Below are 20,451 nucleotides of genomic sequence, written 5' to 3' on the forward strand. Positions count from 1 at the left end.
TAATGTAAAACTTTATTTTTGCATAGGAAATTTTTAAAACACGATATGCCAATGAAAATAAAAGTAAGCCAATGAAAATAATATGCATGGGGTTATAAGCCAATTATATTTTGAAAATAGAAGTCCTTTACTTATAAGATTACTTGTAAGACTATAGACAAAGAGGCAAGGGAAAAGAAAGAGGGGGGGGGGGTTGGCAGGGCGGGGGACTTGTCCCCCTTGACTTTTCAAAAAACCTCCCTCTCTCTTATATTTTTGGTAAAGAAAATATAAAACTTTAGATATAAATTTAAATAATAGACCCCCTTAGATTTTTACTAAAAACATTTAATGCATCTATATATATATATATATATATATATATATAATAGGTGAAATTGAGAGAAACTTAAATTAGAATTCCAAATTAGAGTTCCAATTTTGCGCCATGTGTCCTAAATTATTTATTTTTAAAGAATTTTATTTCTTAATTTTAGAATAAAATGTGGGACTACATCATAAATATTCATCAAAGTGAGTTATTAAGTACAAAAACTAAAGAGTCTAAAAAAAAAGTGCTTCACAATTGTGGGGTACAGAAATTTAATCATGCCACGTGTCATACCTAAAGCCGAGGAGGCCAATACAATTCTGAGGAGTCCATACACTTAAATGATAAGGTTGGAGAGGCAGGCCATGGCCCTGTCAATGGCACATTACAAGAGGGGGTCACACTGTAGAGGAAAAGCTTTAGAGAGGGAGTTATTCCTGACGTGATTGGAGGGATGGTAGCTGCCACCACATTTAATGCACCTCACCAAACACCCTAGCCGCATTTATGCGAAGAAGACTCCTAAACAGTGCTGTCTTAGTTGCTGCAACTCACAGAAGACTTGGGAGGGCATCTAATGGGACAAGCACTCGAGTAGAGGCTTGCATAATCAACAAATGGAGGGCCAGGATCAGCGAAAGAGAACTATATAATGTGAGAGATCCTCCAGGGACGGGGGGTTCATTTGAAAAATCTGAAAAACACTATAACACAAAGAACTGAAATTATAATCAAGTTTAAGAAGAATATACCCCAGAACTACTTTCCTCAGACTTTGCCGAGGAAGGATTTCTTCGCATAAAACCTATTTCCCTTTGTTTTATTTCAATCTTAAATCCATTGTGAGTGTTGTTCAATTCATTGAAGCTTAGTTTTTAGCCCATTCTTTACAAATTCATTGTATTGGGCTCTTTGGACCTTCATCCATTTACCTTTTGGGCTCAAGATCCAAACCCTGCCCCTTACAACAATAATTATAAAAAAAAAGGACAATTTACATTTTATAACTAATAATATCCTTACAAAATTTTTTAAAGAGTTAACAAAATATAAAAATGACTATCAATAATATTTAAATTTTATATATAGGAATTATATTATGTATCTTATTGTATATCTTTAAGTGAATCCATACAAATGCATAGGGTTACAAGCTAGTATATATAGATGACTAATGTATCATTTTTGTTTTCTATAATTACTCTTATTACCATCTCATTAAACAAAGGAATATTTAGGAGATATGTTCTAGGAAATAGATAAGTAAATCTTCTTTCAAGTAAAGATCTTTGTTTTTTTCAATTAAAAAAAAAAAAAACTTTTCTCATAAAAAATTATAGATATGCCCCCCCCCCCCCCCTCCCTCCCTCTTTGTCTTTTAGAACAAATGAAAAATGTGAATTTCATGGTTAGGAGTTGATTTTTTTTAATCAATGGTATATTTTTATTAAATTGACTTTGTATATTTTAGACATATAAAGACTTACTTTTTTATATAAATTATTTTTGTTATATATAAGTGTAGTGGGGTAAATGTTGGGCCTTATTATAATGGGATAAATGTTGGGCCCATTTCAAGCATTGACCTAAACATAGAAAACAAATCCAACATAGACTGGCCCATTCTAATAATAGATACAAAACCTCGGACTATTGATTACTCCTAATCCCCTTTTTGGCCTAGTTCTGAGGTCATGTCTGAACTACTAAGGTAAGTCCCAGAGAAGATCAACTTCATTGAGGAAGCTATTTGAGATTTCCAAATGATTCCACAACAACTCCCGCATTAATGAAGGTCACTTGCCTGGCATCACCGTATTTAATGTAGAGGGACAAGCCTGAATAGTAAAAAAGACCCTAGAAGTCTTCATTCATGATGAATAATCAGAAAGAAGAGCTCGATAAGATCAAAAGTTAGTTAAGTGGACGCCTGAACAGTAAGAAGAAGCCCTAGAAAGCTCCATTCATGATGAAAAACCAAAAAAGAAGAACCCGATAAGATCAGAAGTTATCCAAGTGGACAAGGACAAATTGTGAAAAAGAAGGAGATGACTCATATAAAAGGGAAGAAAGAAGAAAGAGAAAGTGGACACAAAATACAAAGAGAGAAATACATAGAGTGAGAATTATAACAAAGAAAGATCATATGAATAAAAACTTTTTTACATACTTTTACAAGAGTGAAACAGTTTTTGGTTTCTTGTTCAAATTTCCCTTTGCGGATTGATTTTAGCCCATAATCTAAATTAATTGTGTTCTTAAGCAAGTAATTAAGCACAGGTTAATTTCTTGCTTCCACAATAAAAAATGTCATTTGTTTAAATCAAAATTATAAACATAATTTATACTTTATGTATAAGCAATTCTTTGGATTTATATATGTGGGTGTGTGTGTGTGTAAACTCTTTTGGTCACCTGATAAAAGACACTATGTCCTTTGTAAACTCTTTTCAAAGTTGGTTTTTTGCTCATACTTATAGGCAAGGCAATGGATAGCTCATGTTTTAGTAAGGAGAGCTAAGTTTTATTTTCCTCTTTTAGTATGGATGGAGTCTATTCCTCCTAATATCAATAATGTTATAATAGCTGATTTTCCAGCTCTCTTTTAATAAGATAAATGACATGTTTTTCAAAAAAAAAATATATATATATATATATATATATCTTGAATTTTTTCTAACTCTGCCACTGATCCTAGATTTGTGTAAAGTTGGATATGACATTTAAGATAATTTGAAATATTTAAGACTTTTTAGACTTCTATTTTAAAATATTATTCTATTATTATTAAAGTAAATAAAGTTCTATGTTATCAACAATAGTGTTATAAGTGCTTGTGAAGTGTGGGGGTAAAAGTCGGGGTTCAAGTTTCTAGAAGAAAGTTTCACACACATATACACTGGCATTAGATTATAGTAGAATTTTTATCTTGTATAAAAAATAAATAAAAGAATAGTGTTATTAAAAAAGAAAAAAAAAAGGAAGAGACAAATATTGAAGAATCCAAACCCCATGCGAAAAAAATTGTCCATACTCCCCAAACCCTAGCGTGAGAGTGTGTAGTTGACGCAGCGATGGTGGTTGGTGACATGCTTTTGCATTAATATTTCCTCTAATTACTCTTATTACCATCTCATTAAACAAAAGAATATTTAGGAGATATGTTCTAGGAAATAGATAAGTAAATCTTCTTTCTAGTAAAGACCTTTGTTTTTTCAATTTAAAAAAAAAAAAAAAAAAATTCCCATAAAAAAATTATAGATATGGCCCTTTTTTTTTTTGTCTTTTAGAACAAATGAAAAATGTTAATTTCATGGTTAGGAGTTAATTTTTTTTTGTTTTTGTTTTTATTAATGATATATTTTTATTAAATTGACTTTGTATATTTTAGACATATAAAGACTTACTTTTTATATAAATATTTTTGTTATGTATAAGTGTAGTGGGGTAAACATTGGGCCTTATTATAATGGGATAAATGTTGGGCCCATTTCAAGCATTGTCCTAAACGCAGGAAACAAATCCAACATAGACTGACCCATTCTAATAATAGGTACAAAACCTCGAACTATTGATTAGGCTCAATCCCCTTTCTGGCCTTGTTCTGAGGTCATGTCTGAACTACCGAGGTAAGTCCCAAAGAAGATCCACTTCATTGAGGAAGCTGTGTGAGATTTCCAGATGATTCCACAATAACCCCCGCATTAATGAAGGTCACCTGCTTGGCATCACCGCATTTAATGCAAAGGGACAAGCCTGAATATTAAAAAAGACCCTAGAAGTCTTCATTCATGATGAATAACCAGAAAAGAAAAGCTCGATAAGATTAGAAGTTATCCAGGTGGACATTTGAAAAGTAAAAAGAAGCCCTAGAAAGCTCCATTCATGATGAAAAACTAAGAAAGAAGAGCTTGATAAGATCAAAAGTTATCTAGGTGGACAAGGATAAAACGTGAAAAAGAAAGAGATGACTCATATAAAAGGCAAGAAAGAAGAAAGAGAAAGGGGACACAAAATACAAAGAGTGAGAATTGTTACAAATATTGAAGAACTCTTTCTAGAGTTGGTTTTTTGCTTATACTTATAGGCAAGGCAATGGGGTAGCTCATGTCTTAGCAAGGAGAGCTAAGTTTTATCCTCTTTTAGTATGGATGGAGGTTGTTTCTCCTGTTATCAGTAATGTTATAATAATAGCTGATTTTCCAACTCTCTTTTAATAAGATAAATGACATGTTTTTCAAAAAAAAAAAAAATTATCTAGAATTTTTTCTAACTGGGCCACTGACCATAGATTTGTGTAAAGTTGGATATGACATTTAACATAATTTGAAATATTCAAGACATTTTAGACTTCTATTTTAAAATATTATTATTTTATTTATAAAGTAAATAAAGTTCTATGTTATCAAGAATAATGTTATAAATGCTTATAGAGTGTGATGGTAAAGGCCGATATATAGGTCTTTAGGAAGGAATTTCGCATATATATACTTACATTAGATTAGATTAGATTATAATTTTTATCTTGTATAAAAAATAAATAAAATAATAGTGTTATTGAAAAAAAAAAAAAAAGAAGAGAAAAATATTGAAGAACCCAAACCCCATGCAAAAAAAATTGTCCATACCCACCAACCCCTAGCGTGACAGTGTGTAGTTGACGCAGCGAAGGTGGTTGGTGACATGTTTTTGGGTTGGTGTGGGCAGCTCCCTGCTCGCTTCTTCCGTTCCACTTTCTCGCCGTAGTTGTATGTCTTTTTCATGTTAGTCATAATCTCACCAAACACCGCCATTCTTTTTTTTACTATAATTATAGTTTGAGGGTAGGAAGATCACACTTAAATATGTATTTATTCTTTAATACGTGTGTAATTTATATGGTCAGATTTAGTACAATTATTGCTGAAAATTTCATCAATACTAATTGTCTAAATGAAAATCTTGTCTATTGTAATGATAATAGTCATAATATTTTACACCAAAACACATGAAGCTATAATTAATCTTATCTATTGTAATGATGATGTAACACAGTCAATATATCTATTAGGCTAATTGCGATGAGTAGAACTTCTTTGACTGCTTCTCAAAAAAAAAAAAAAAAAACTTTGAAAATCAAATACATTTTTTTTTTTTTAGTAAACAGTAATACTGATTAAAACACACACAAAAATAGTAATATTAATGTTTTAAATTGAGTTTATAATACATTGTTTTACTAGAGTACAATTACAAAAAGAAGCCATGATACATCATCATTATCAAATACATATTTGATAATGATGATATGTCGACAGAGAGCTGTCCTTTTTTTGTTTTTTTTTTTGAAATCGATAGAGAGCATTCTATACTTTGCTAATCTTTTTTCTTCCTTAAATCAAGGGAAATCCACCAAATGGTTGTTCATTTTTTTTTTAAATAACAAAATCAAATATAATACAACTATCGTAGATTGAAACGTAATTCCAAAACCATCACTACTAACTAGTAACTACTAGTTAATTAACAAGTTGGATATGTTAAAAATAGAAAAAGAAAGTTGGCACTGAGCACTTATCAAAAAATAGAAACGTATAGTGTTGAAGACAATCCACTATGTATAATATAATCAACTCGAATTAGGTCGCAAAGGTGATTTTTTAAACCAAAAATCTATATATATATATATATATATATATTTAAAGTCAAAATTGAGAGAAAATTCAATTAAATATCAAATTAAATTGTAATTGTGAGCTAATTTTGTGCCATATGTCCACTAAAGTTTTTAAATTTTGTGACAAATGAGTTATTGAATACAAAATACTAAAGAGTCCAATATTAATAAAATAAAAAATAAAAAACCAATAATATACCTACTCAACAAAAATCATCACAATTTCTATCTTATTAAAAAATTAGAATAAAAATGATTTTAGTAGTATTAAATTTAGATAGAAATTTTTTTCTATATCTAATTACGTTTATTGTTTCTGATAATTCAATCGATTATGTATATTATTATTATGATTTAATCGATTATTTGATATAAACTTTTATATTTCTTGACATGACATAAAGTTCGCGTTTAAGATTGTGAGCTTGTTCAACAAATACCCTAGTGATATTAATATATTTGAAATGACTAAATTGTAATAAGAAAATGTTTTTTGTTAGAGCAAAATCTTCAAAAACCCAAATAATTATGTTGTTAAATTTGGGAAATTAATAGTACCAATTATTTGTAGCAACAATTGTTCTTTCAAATCTCTAAATAAAATTGCATTTTGGAAAATCTACTATAGCATTATTCTTAATCCTACAATAGAATTATTTCAAATAATTTAAATCCTTAAATTCAAGGACAACCTAAGATCACTAAAAAAAATGACAACCCAAGAAAATAGCAGTATTCTTCTCTCTCTCTTTGACTTTGTATTGTTTTGTTTATTTGTTTATATTTTTATAATAAGAGTAGAATCTCAAACGTAGCTACCTACCTCCAGTCAACATTTTTACATTGAGGTAAAAACTCATGGAATATGTATGAATTTCTATTATTCAGCCAAAAAAAAGAAGGTATGAATTTCTATTAATCTATACATTTTTTTTATTTTTCACCAGACATAGCGGAGTGGCTAGAAGAGAAATTCAATGTGACAGTGACATTATTGTACGGTCAAGTCGGTACTTCTGTAATTTGGCCTTCGAAAAAGAGAAATTTGCCCCGCCATAAATTTTGAAATAGGAAATGTCATATCAATGCTCAGCAATTGCTCACTTCCAACTGTTGCACTCCAAATCGGTACGTGTCAGAATATCCCACATATGAGAAACCAAAAAAAAACTTCGTTTACGTAGTTGTGCTAGTACCATACAAAATGGTATAATTTTGTGCATTTTCAATGGATCCAATATTTTTTTTTGTTTATATGACAGATTGATAGCAGTGAGTTAAAATTAAAAATTAATAAAAGTTTGTCAATTAATTCAATTAGTGTAAAAAAAAAATTATCAATTGGCTCTTTGATTAACTTTTGTGTTTTTACGGACAAAATTTTATAATGTAATTCGATGAGTTTTCTTAATACTATTATGTGTTGTTTTTTAGTCTAAGAGTCTATTTATTATCGTTGTTTAAATAACAATTTTCAGTATTTATACAACATTATATATATTTTCATACATTTCTTTACCTACATATATTTTCAAAAAATACAAAAAACGTTATTAGAATAACATTACCAAACGTATCTTAAATATAACTGAAACTCTAAAGTTGTTGGAATGTACTTTCATTTTGGTTTTTATATATAAATGTCAAAGTTAATAGATGCCCCTAAAAACATTAATATAAGTTGTATCTTTAAAAAAAAAATTATAGAAAAAAAAATCAATTAATTTAATATATGTATATAAATATAAATATAAAAGGCCGAAAAAAAACGTTATTTCCCTCTCTTCAGTCTTCACCTCCAGTGTCTTTCTTTCTCTCTCAGTTGCTATGCTGTCATGACTCATGAGCATACCTTCCTCCACAGTCCACTGCGCCGCCCCGATATTCTGGTACGCCATTTCATAAATAAATATCCATATCTCATTTCTCTTTTATTTATTTATTTATTTATTTTTATTTTCAAAACTTTGAGGCTTTGTTTGTTTCACCGGAAAATATATCTTTCCCGGAAAACAAAATAGTCAAATAGTCGCCTAACCAGTCAATTTTCTCGGGAATCGAGGATTAGTACTAATAATATAATAGTACTACTACTTTCCTCTGATGGCTTGAATTTTATGAACCAAACAGCAAAAAATTGAATATGATTTGTGACTCATTCTGGTTTTGAGAAAATTTTGATCTCGATTTTGAAGAATTTGTGCAGTTAGCGTTGGTATGAGCGGTTGGAAGTGAATATTTGAATATTGAAACTCGGAGGAGACGCGAATAGCGACGAGACATGGAAGCAATAACTACGCCTCAATTCTCTGCTCTAACAACCGGTTCCAAGAGTATTGGGAGGAGTGAGAATATAGCAATGGTGGCTTTGAATTTTAATCGGAGAGGCAGGAAAGACTGTGTTATAACAATTTCTCGCAAGCCAAACATACAGAGTCGCAGCTTCCATTTGGGACTTCCACACTCTTGTAATCATTCACAAGGTGCATTTTACATTTAATTTAATTTTTCTTTCTTTTCTTTTTTTTTTTAGGTGTTGACGACTTAATTTTTGTAGTTGGGATCATGATTGAGTCTCACTTTGCATACTTTGTTAAACACTTACAAATTTTGATGTTTTGAAAACTTTGAAATTTTTTGAAAAAAAAAAAAAAAAAAAAATCAGCTTAAGGTAACAAATTGTTATAAATATATTATTATTATTATTGTTGTTGTTGTTGTTTTTAATAATTTAATTGTTAAAAGTGGGGAACGAATCTTGATTCTGGGTAATAGGTGCATTTCACCATTTTTTTTTTTTTTTGAGGTGTTGAAGTTTTCGGAGTTGAGAGTTGAGACCATGATTGTCTCACTTTGTTGACTTTGTAAACACCTACTTAAAATTTTTGATGTTTTGGAAACTTTGAATTAAAAAAAAAAAAAAAATTCAGTTTAATTTTGTTTCCGGAGGGATGAGATATTGTTATAAATATATTATTATTTTGGTGGTGGTTGTTGTTTTTGATAGTTTAATTGTTACAAGTGGGAAAACGGGAATTTGAATCTTGATTCTCCTTGTAAAAGAGACCAGACAATGCCGAGGCTCTTGGCTATTACTATTGCAAAAATGAATTATGAGATGTATTTTGTAACAGCGATAGCAAGGATGAGCATTTTAAATTTAGTGTTGGCTTTACTAGCTATTCCTTGATTGACTTTTATGATCATGTTATATTTGTTCTGTAGCTCCACTGCTGGAATCTGGAGATTGTTACACTTCTTTTGATGAGGACTGGTTGTTAAAGGTACAGTAACTTTTCATTATAAGGATTTTGTGATTTATTTTGGGGAAATGCTAGTTTTTGAAAGGCTGTGACATTAGTGTTTGGTTGATTTTACACTAGTGATTGGACTCTGATGTAATTGCAGAACAAAGCACAAGAGGTCGCTTCGTGCTTAAATGGCCGCTCTATATTTCTTGTTGGTTAGCGTTCATTTTGAACTCCATCTTTGAGATATTTAAAAAAAAAAAAAGAAAAAAAAAAGCTATTCTTGAAATTGAATTCTGTGGAGTGTGTAATTCAGGAATGATGGGCTCTGGAAAAACGACAGTGGGCCGGATTTTGTCAGAAGCATTAGGTTATTGTTTTGTTGACAGGTTAGTGATTTTACTATCTCTGTATGTTTTTATTTAGGAAGATGGTTCCCAGGTCATCTGGTGGATCATGAAACAGCTCAAACAAGGCATTGCAATACATGTTATTGGGTAGGATTCACCATTTTAGGACATCAGATTTCCCATTTTCCATGAAAGAAATCTGCATTCTGTTTCATCAATCATATTGAATGGTCAGGAGAAGTATGATTGGTGGTATTTGACTTTGTCACCAATACACTTCTGGATTTAGTAAAATATAATGATGTTATTGTGGGTTGCATACATTTCATCAATAAAAATTTATGTTGTTTCCGGGTACCAGTGACAGATATGTCGAACAGGCAATGGGAACTTCCGTGACTCAAATCTTTGAACTGCGTGGTGAGAGTTTCTTCAGAGATCATGAGGTATGTTGGAGCACATTGATCTTATGAACTGCTCAAAACTTCTCTGCTCCTCTCTCTTTCCCTATGACTTATTCTATTACCCTTCAGTTCACATACCATTGTCCACCAAAATACAAACTTTACTTGGTCTTTAGGAGCTCTGAATTTCAATTCACATTCCCCTTTCCTCTATCATTATACAGTATTTCTTTAATATCAGGATTTAATACCAGAATTTTCATAGATATTTTGTTTTAGGATCTTCACATATCAGTTGATATCTACATATTAATCATGGATTAAGAAGAAAGTTTTTAGTCTCAAAAAATAAAATAAAAAATAAAGCCCAGCTCTTTTACCAAGCTGCTATTACACTCTTTTTGACTTGGTTGGCACCAGTTGGATTTAGAATTGGCTTCTGAAATTTTAAAGTCTCAAATATAGTTCTATGCAGGAAAAGAAAAGGTCAAAACTTATTTCAAATTATGGGTTACGAGATCTGTAAAGGGGCATACTGGAAAATGTGAAATACCTTGGCTTTAGACTAGGAGTTTGAGAATGTTATAATATTTTAAAGCTACATATCATAGGAGGAGCATGTGAAAGTTATACATTAAGAAACTCATTTTCCAGTATCCTATATGTTTATTGAAGGCTACTAAGCCACTACTACTAATCACTAATGTGAGTGGTCTATCATTATTTTTAGTCAATAACTTCGCTTACAAGTTTAATTGTAGTAGAATTTTCTTTTTTGTTTTACTCTTTCAATGTTTGTGGATGAGAAACTAATGGTTTCTCATTTTTTTTTCTTTACAGAGTGAGGCATTGCAGAAATTGTCTTTTGCACCAAGGAAAGTTGTTGCCACAGGAGGTGGTGCAGTGGTTCGACCTGTCAACTGGTATTCTAGAGCCATTGATATTAACCTTTTTCCATTGTCTCATATTCTGTATAACCTTTATATATTATATTTGTGTCAGTTGTATTAAAAAACTGCATGATTGTTTTTTATTGTAAGGAAATATATGAGGCAGGGGATCACTGTCTTTTTAGACGTACCTCTTGATGCCTTGGCGAGGAGAATCGCTGCAGTGGGAACTGATTCTCGCCCTCTTTTGCATTTCGAATCAGGAGATGCTTACACCAAGGTGGCTATCAATTCTACCAATTCAAACACCCTTTCACGAGATTCAGATTTTATAGTTGATTTAGAAAAAATATTGAATTTGTGACACCCTCAACTTCCCTGCAGGCTTTTGTGGGACTGTTTACTCTAACGAAAAAGCGATCTGAGGCATATGCCAATGCTGATGCTACGGTTTCCCTTCTACGTATGCCTTCTATTATCCACAACATGTTTAAATTTTATTTTATTTTTTAAAATTTTTAATTTTATTATTATAATAGTTGTCAAATCGTGAATCGTATCTTGAATCGATTTTTGATTTTTTTTGTATCGTGTATCATAAGATATACAAACACCTAATAAAATTATAAAATAATTATAGATATACATATATAAAAGATATATTCATTATAAATTCAAAATATATTCAACTAATAATCAATTTAATCATTACTTATGTAATAAAATTTAACAAAGCTAACTGAATAAATTAAATTAACTTATGTTTATAACATGCACATTCAAATTGATTAAATTCAAAAGTAATGCATGATATATGAACCAAAATAATAATATCTTTTCATCATCTTGGCTAATCAACTCCATTTAAGAGTTTGTTTGGATATCGTTTATTGCTGAAAACTGAAAACACTGTAACAAAATAATTTTTAAATGTGTAAATAGTATCGTGGGACCTAGTCTTAAAGAAAAAGTTGCTGAATATGGTACTTGTGGGCCCTATAAACAGTGCACAAGATTCATAAGAAAAAACGCTTCCGTTGGGAAACGCGCCTCCCAAACGGAAGCTGAGTCGATGTTATCATCATGTTCAGCATCTTGCAAAATTATTTTTTCATAAACATTTTCTTTATTATTATCAATATTTACTTCTTCTTTTTTTGGTTTTTTTATTCTAATAATTTTTTCTTGGCATTCTAGCTTTTTAGACTCAAATTAATAATAACAAAATAAAAAATAATTATATTTTCATTTAATACATTATTAATAGCATAGAAAATAAATTTGCACATATGAAAGTGAATTCTATAAGTATAGTCTAAATTTTGTAGGAGAAAGAAAAGGGAGGAAAAAAACTCATGGACTAGCTATTTCATTAGGTTCAATTAAGTTTTCCAATAATTTTATGTTAACAAAGTCTAACAACTTATTTAAATCAAATAAAATCACAAATTTTAACAAAAAAACTTATTTTAAACCCACATGTCTATGTATCGTACGATACATATGATTCACCGATACGATATGATACGATTCATACGATACGCACCTATGTATTGGACGATTCATAAACACTTACGATTATTATTATTATTATTTATAATTTTTTTATTTTTTATTTTTATATTTAGGGTCTGTTTGGATACCACTTATTTTACTGAAACTGAAAACTTATTGCTGAAAGTACTATAGATAAAGATAAAAGTTAATTGAAATAGTATAGTGGGACTCATGAATAGTACTAAAAAGTGCAATGGGACCCATAAATACTAGCAAAAATAAGCTGAAGAGTAAAATAATTTTAATTTTTCATTTCAATCCAAACGCATACTTAGGGTCTGTTTGAGATCAGTTTATTTTGTTGAAATTGAAAACTTTTTGTTGAAAGTACGGTAGATAAAGGTAAAAGTTAACTAAAATAGTATAGTTGGATCTATGAATAGTACCAAAAAATGCAATAGGACCCATGAATAGTAGTAAAAATAAGCTGAATAGTAAAATAAATTGGCAAAATTAATCATGTCAAATGGGCACTTGATTAAACGTTAGAATAAATGGACATGGTTGCATCTATCACTTCCAGGGAAATTGGTCCTTGCAGTATCTTATAATGCAGATTGAGATAATTTTGGCATATAAATTAGCGAAGGGTCATAGTCCACCTGTGTCCTCCCCTGTACTTCTCTTAGAAATTATGTGGCTGCATTGTTCTTTGGCACCGCATCTTCTAAAGCATAAAACAAAATTTTATCTTTATTACATCTTGTTTCTGTACAATTGTGTTCAATTGATTCTTTTACTTCACAGATCTTGCAACCAACCTGCGTCTTGAAGATGTGTCTGATATCACACCAACTGTCATAGCAATTGAGGTCTCTCTTCATCCTGTTCTGTCCAGATTATTTTTGCTGTTATCCCATTGGTGTATTTACTTGTTCTTGAATCTTGTCAGGTACTGGCTCAAATTGAGAAATTTCTACGGGGTAACAATGGCAAGTCCCTACGAATCTATCCTTACTAAGCCAATATCTTGGATTTTGTTTCTCACTTTCTCTATATTTTATATGTATTAGGGACAGCTCTTTTGGTAGGGATGTTGCAGTAAGAGAGAAAAAAAAAAATTATTATTTTTCAGTTTATAAAGGTGTCATTCCATATACTCCCCCCCATAAGATACAAAATTTACAAATCGGTTCTTTCGGTAGGGCTGTCTTATCCAATGTACAAATGAAATAAAGGTTTTGTATTAAAAAGTTTCTTTCAATTTCCCTGAATTTTAGAATCTGTTATAATTTGTGCAAGTAAAAGCGCATTCTGATAAACAAGAAACTAAAAAATCTACAGAATACAACAAAATTTGACATGTTTCAATTAACTCCATATCTATATCTATAAGTAACTTTAACTAAAATTCACTACAAACGGTATAAATTATAAGCATAAACACATTTTTAAACAAGCATAAACACACCCAAATTCCCATTACACTAACACTGCGTTTGGTTGGGGTGAATTTAGGGAGGATGGAAAACATAGGAAGGAAAATGCTGAGGAAAATAGCGTTTTCCACTGTTTGGCAAGCTGAAGAAAATAGGAAGGAAAACCCAAGAGATTATTTTCTCTTCCGGGCCCAAAAATTTCTTCCTCCCAAATCGGGAGGAAAAGCCTGGAGAGAAAATTCTCTTACAGCACTTTTACCATAATGCCCTCACTCACCTACCTTCATTCATGACCTTCTCACCTACCCCACCTGATGACTCTTGCCCACAAATCCTTATCACTATTTTTTCTCTTCTCATCTGGACTTCATAGCACACCAATGTCTAGTGGTCCAGGTTCTCTTCTTTTTCTTTTTTTTTTCAACGTGATCTATTGTTTCTTGTCCTTGTTATATGTACACTATTGTAATTTTTACTTTATAATAATAAAAACAATAATATAAATTTATATATATGATGTGATAAATTTTATATTATTTAATTAATACAAATAAATCAATTTCTTACATATTATGTAACAAGGGTATAATAGTCAATTTATATAAATTACATTTTCCATCATTCCCTTTTTCTCTCCAACCAAACAAAAGAGTTTTCCACTCTCCTATTTTTCCACCCTTCCAACCAAACACACAAGAGGAAAAACTAAATATTTTCCATTCTCACACAATTTTCCATCCTCCTACTTTTCTACTCCTCCAACCAAACGGACCCTAAAAACAAACTCTCAACGCCAACTGACAAATGAGTCACTCTCATGTACCAAAAACCCCAATACGTCCAAAGGTACTCATGCTAATATAGTAAACAAACTCTCAACTATACTTAACAGACCCGGCCCGAAAATTGACCTAATTTATGAGTCAGGGTTACTGGTTGAACCGCATGGTCAAATAAATTTTTTTTTAAATAAATATATATAAAAATAAGTTTAAAAATCATAAGAAAAATATGTAAATTAAAAAATAGGCATATGCCTAAATTAAACTAACAATAATAATTCAAAATAAATGTTTCACCGTAACAAAGTAGTCTTTTGATAAGATGGGAGTCTTGGAGGTAAGTAGACAAATAAATAAATGCATTTATTTATTTAGCTTTTCTCTTTAAATTACCATATTATAACACATTAATCAATAAAGAAGTCAATAAAGTGGACCTATAAATGTAATTTTATAAATTTCACAAACCCAGTTGGGTTCTGTAAACCCATCCGAGTTACCCAAGTTGTTACAAACCCGCCAGTTTAATTGGATTATCAATACTACCTTGTTTCCCTTTCCCCAATATTTGAAAATTTTTTTTTTCTACTTTTTAAATGAATTTTGATATAAAACATAGATAATCCACCAAGAAAAATATAAAAAAATGTGGGTTCCAGTTAGCTCAACTAGTAAAATTTCTGATAGTTGTATAAGAGATTTGAAGTTCAATCCCCACCTACACCAAAAACTGATTAGTGTCTTAGTCTGATGATAAAGAGCTATTATCAAGAGCAGACGTCATAAGTTAAAACTCTCTAAAATATATATATATATATATATATATATAATGAAATCAAAAGAATAAGGTTGATTTTTGTGGAGTTGTAGGGGTGTTTTGTGTAATTCCCCCCACCCCAACTTTCTTAGCTCCACCCTTGCACATAGCTAAGTTGAGAATATAAAATATGCCCATCTACACACAACACTGGCCATGCAGCATAGATGGACTCCATCATTGCTAATCACTACCGACTACCAAAATCTACCATCCAAGACTCACTTTGGCCGCCAAGAGCATTGAAGCTCAACTGCCACTTCCTAGTATTTCTAACAAAGAAGTCCAAAGTATTGAAGCTCAACTGTCATTTCTTAGTATTTCCAACTGTTAATGTATATTATGTTATGGGCTTTAGGCCCAGCTAGTTTACTTGTTTAACACATTTGTACTTGTACTACACTTTACTTGTACCGCACACATAAACTTACTTGTACTACACACATATGCCTTTTATATAAAGGCATACATGTATATTCTTTGATTACGAAATAGAATACAATCATTCTGTATTTTTAACATAGTATCAGAGCCACTGCTTTAATCCTTTGGTGAGCCGCTATTAAGCAGTCTTGTCTTCTTGGGTGTCATCTGCAGCAGTTTTTGTGAGCAGCACTGCTGTCTCCACCGCGACTTCAGTACATCAAAGACCACTGCCTTGCCGCCACCACCGCTTTCGCTTCTCCGATCAGACCACAAATTGCACCATTGGAAAGTAATCTCTTCGATCTGCCATTCTGTGAAATATCGTCTTCATTGGACCTTCCACGCGCCTCCACTCGCCATTATAATTCTTGGCGTTACTGGCACGCGCCACCAATACTCTTCACGCGCCGTCATGCGCCTCCTCTCTCTGTCATGCGCCTCCACGCGCTCTCACGCACTAGAACTTGGTCCGCTGACATCATCATCAGTGCTATGTCAGCATCCACTCATCTGCTGACGTCAGCACCACGTCATCATGTGACGTCATCTGCTGACCGTTGACTTTGACCGGCCGTTGACTTTGACTGTTGACTTTCTCTCCAGGGTTGACTTTTGCTGTCCAGGTTCTCCTCACCCAGTTTTTCGCGTAGATTTCATTTTTGCAGTCTGTTTTTGCATATTATGTCTCTAAATGGATAAAAATGATGTTTTTCTTCCTCGCCCCATCAATACTGTATTGGAGGGGAACAAGAATTACTTATCTTGGTCTCAAGCTATGCGCAGTTTTCTTAAAGGTCGCATGCTCTGGCATTACTGTACTGGTGTAGTCGCCATTCCTGTCAAGGGAGCAAGTGAAGAAGATGTTGCCTTCCTTGGTCGCATGATTGAATGGGATAGTCACAAGCACATGATCCTCACATGGATTCGAAACACTTCCATTCCCTTCATCTCCAATCTGTTGGGCAACTTTGATGATGCAAAATCAGCATGGGATATGTTGGCCAAAAGGTACTCCACTACTCACGACTCCATGAAATATTAGTTAGTGGTTGAATTACATCAACTCAGGCAAGAACTAGGGCAATCCATCAATGACTACTATGATCAGCTTCGCTTCATTTGGGACCAAATTGACCTTTCTGATCCAACTTGGGCATGCTCAAAGGATGCTCAGCAATATGCTTCCATCAGAGATGAATTTCGCCTCTATGAATTCCTGATGTCCCTTCATAAGGACTTTGAGCCCATTCGAGGTCAACTTCTAAATCGCAGTCCTGCTCCCTCTCTTGATACTGCTGTGAACGAGTTGGTTAGAGAAGAAGCTCGTCTTGCAACCCTTCAAGCTCAAAATAAGCTCAATGTTTTGGCTCTTACTCCTTCTGCTTCGCCTATAGAGCAACCTCAGCACTCAGGTGACTCCTCTGGCTCTAGCAATCATCGCAAGCAGACCAACAAAAAGTTTTGCAACTATTGCAAGCATCCTGGCCACACCATTGAGACTTGTTACCGTCGCAACAAATCTACTGCTGCTGTTGCTAATACTGAGTCTACTCCGCCAGTGGCTTCCATTTCAGCTGAGTCCTAGTCTTTTGGATCCACTATCAACCTCTCTCTAATTGAACTACAAGAGCTCATAGCTCAAGCTATTCGTATGGCTGGTAATGCATCTCTTTCCACTGCTTTCTCAGTTCTACCCGGTAAGTCTCAAACTTGGCTTTTTGATTCTGCCTGTTGCAATCACATGACACCTCACTCATCCTTATTCTCCAAACTTAACCCTGCACCACATCCTCTAAATATTCATATAGCTGATGGTTCCACCATGCATGAGAATAGTTTAGGTTTTGTTTCGACCTCCAACCTCTTTGTTCCTGAAGTCTTCCATGTACCTGACCTATCCTATAATTTGTGCTCTGTGGGACAATTAGCTGAACTAGGTTATCGCCTTATTTTTTACTATTCTGGGTGTATTGTGCAGGATCCGAGGATGGGACAAGAGCTTGGGATCGGCCCTAGAGTTGGGCGTATGTTTCCCGTGGACAATCTTCATCTTCCACCTGTTGCTCTTGTTTCTGTTGCTGCTGCAGCTGCTGCAGTTTCTTCCTTATCGTCTCTCGCACTTTGGCATTCTCGTCTTGGTCATTCATCATCTTCTTGAGTACAACAGTTAGCTTCTAAGGGTCTGTTAGGTTCTGTGTCCAAAGACAGCTTTGATTGTACTTCATGTCAGTTAGGAAAATAGCCAGTTTTACCTTTCAATAATAGTGCATCCATTTCTAATAGTATCTTTGAGTTAATTCATTATGATGTTTGGGGACCTTCTCCTGTTGCTAGTATTGGTGGATCTCAATATTTTGTTGTTTTTATTGATGATTATTCTCGTTATAGTTGGATTTTTCCTATGAAATCTCGTTCTGAAATTTTACCAATATACAGCAACTTTGCAAAAATGGTTGAAACACAATTCTCCAAACGTATCAAAACTTTTCGTTCTGATAATGCTCTTGAATATACTCAATATGCATTTCAAGCTCTGTTACATTCCTATGGCACTGTACATCATCTAACTTGTCTAGGTACTTCTTAGCAAAATGGTTGAGCTGAAAGAAAATTTCATCATATTCTTAACACTGTTCGTGCTTTTCTTCTTTCTGCCAAAGTTCCTGCCCCATCTTGGGGTGAAGCTGCTCTTCATGCTGTTCAATTGCATTCCAAGCACTGTCATCCATAATCAGACTCCGTATGAGTGTCTTTTTGGGTCACCCTCTGACTATCATCACCTTCGCTCCTTTGGATCTGCTTGTTTCATTCTTCTTTAGCCTCATGAGCACAACAAACTTGAGCCTCGATCTAGACTTTGTTGTTTCCTTGGTTATGGTGAAACTCAAAAAGGGTATCGGTGTTATGATCCTGTCTCTCATTGACTTCGTGTTTCTCGTAATGTTGTCTTTTGGGAACATCGATTATTTGTTGAACTCTCTCACTTTCATTCTTCCCTGACTACCTCATCTGTTTTAGAAATATTTCCAAATGAGTCTCTTGTTCCTTCTACAAATACTTTTGATCCTCCTTTGAACTTCTCTCCAGATATTTTTGATATTTCTCCTAGACAGGTCGAAGATGAACAGGTTGATGACGAGCTATCCCACCTTGGGCCTGGGTCCCCTGGTCCTGCTCCGCCTGAGGATCCTCCACAAGACATTCCGCCTCGCCACTCAACCCGGGTAAGATCCATTCCTCCACATTTACTTGACTATCATTGTTACACTGCCCTTGCTACTCTTCACGAGCCTCAGACCTATCGTGAGGCCTCCACTGACCCTTTATGGCAAATTGCAATAAAAGAGGAACTTGATACATTAACCAAAAACCATACTTGGGATCTGGTCACTCTCCCTCCTGGATAGTCTGTGGTTAGTTGTAAGTGGATCTATAAGATCAAGACTCGCTCTGATGGGTCCATTGAGCGCTACAAGGCTCGTCTTATTGCAAAAGATTTTACACAGGAGTATGGGATTGATTATGAAGAAACTTTCGCTCCAGTGGCTCGTATCTCCACTGTTCATGCCCTCTTAGCTGTTGTTGTTGCTGTTGCTAGTAAATGGGATCTTTTTCAGATGGATGTTAAAAATGTCTTCCTTAATGGGGATCTGAGTGAAGAAGTCTATATGCAACCTCCTCCTGGCCTCTCTGTTGATTCAAATAAGGTTTGTCACCTTCGACGTGCACTTTATGGCCTTAAACAAGCTCCCCAAGCTTGGTTTGCCAAGTTCAGCTCCACTATCTTTCGCTTGAGTTACACTGCCAGTCCATATGATTCTGCATTATTTCTTCGTCGCACTGATACAAGCATCATTTTGCTTCTTCTATATGTGGATGATATGATCATAACTGGTGATGACCTCAGAGGCATTCAAGAACTCAAGGATTTTCTCAGTCAGCAGTTTGAGATGAAAGATCTTGGACATCTCAGCTATTTCTTGGGTTTTGAAATTACTCATTCCACAGATGGTCTCTATATTACTCAAGCTAAGTATGCTTTTGAGCTTTTGTCTCGAGCTGGACTCACTGATAGTAAAACTATTGACACTCCAGTTGAGTTTAATACGCATTTGACACTCTCGAGGGGGAAACCATTGTCTAATCATTCTCTTTACAGACGATTGGTTGGCATCTTAGTTTATCTCACAGTTACTCGTCCAGACATTTCTTATACTGTTCATCAGGTGAGCCAGTATCTGTCTGCTCCACGATCAACTCATTATGCTGCTGTTCTGCGCATACTTCGATACCTGAAAGGCGCTCTCTTCCATGGCCTTTTCTACTTAGCTCAGTCTCCTCTTGTACTTCGTGCATTCTCTGATGCTGATTGGGTAGGAGATCCCACTGATCGCAGGTCCACTACAGGTTATTGTTTTCTCCCTGGTTCTTCCTTAATTTCTTGGCGAAGTAAGAAACAAACTTTCGTGGCCCGCTCCAGTACTGAAGCAGAATATCGTGCTCTTGCTGATACCACATCTGAGCTCCTTTGGCTACGATGGCTTCTTAAGGATTTGGGTGTGTCCACATCCTCTGCTACTCCCCTTTATTGTGACAACCAGAGTGCTATTCATATTGCTCACAATGATGTCT

At 33.6% G+C, this 20,451-nt stretch overlaps 1 protein-coding gene across 2 annotated transcripts; it reads left to right on the forward strand.

Moving 5' to 3' along the window:
- Nucleotides 1-7,762: 7,762 nt before the first annotated feature.
- Nucleotides 7,763-13,629, forward strand: LOC115977853 (shikimate kinase 3, chloroplastic-like). Of its 2 annotated transcripts, none has more exons than XM_031099876.1 (12): nucleotides 7,763-7,855; nucleotides 8,173-8,449; nucleotides 9,192-9,250; nucleotides 9,375-9,429; nucleotides 9,531-9,603; nucleotides 9,926-10,010; nucleotides 10,809-10,891; nucleotides 11,009-11,138; nucleotides 11,243-11,321; nucleotides 13,163-13,227; nucleotides 13,308-13,347; nucleotides 13,429-13,629. In XM_031099876.1, the coding sequence occupies exons 2-12, from the start codon at nucleotides 8,248-8,250 to the stop codon at nucleotides 13,458-13,460; spliced, it is 903 nt and encodes a 300-aa protein (XP_030955736.1). In that variant the 5' UTR covers nucleotides 7,763-7,855; nucleotides 8,173-8,247; the 3' UTR covers nucleotides 13,461-13,629. The 2 variants fall into 2 exon arrangements, with proteins under 2 accessions (XP_030955736.1, XP_030955737.1); XM_031099877.1 differs by having other exon boundaries at nucleotides 7,777-7,855; nucleotides 8,162-8,449.
- The last annotated feature ends 6,822 nt before the right edge of the window (nucleotides 13,630-20,451 follow it).

Source organism: Quercus lobata, chromosome 2, assembly GCF_001633185.2.
Source record: "Quercus lobata isolate SW786 chromosome 2, ValleyOak3.0 Primary Assembly, whole genome shotgun sequence".
NCBI lineage: Eukaryota > Viridiplantae > Streptophyta > Magnoliopsida > Fagales > Fagaceae > Quercus > Quercus lobata.

Excerpts from the sequence above, each read along its gene's own strand:
- LOC115977853 (XM_031099876.1), top strand. The coding sequence starts at position 8,248 with ATGGAAGCAATAACTACGCCTCAATTCTCTGCTCTAACAACCGGTTCC. Across the intron at positions 10,011-10,808 it reads GTTTCTTCAGAGATCATGAG|AGTGAGGCATTGCAGAAATT; the intron begins GTATGTTGGAGC and ends TTTTCTTTACAG. Across the intron at positions 11,139-11,242 it reads CAGGAGATGCTTACACCAAG|GCTTTTGTGGGACTGTTTAC; the intron begins GTGGCTATCAAT and ends ACTTCCCTGCAG.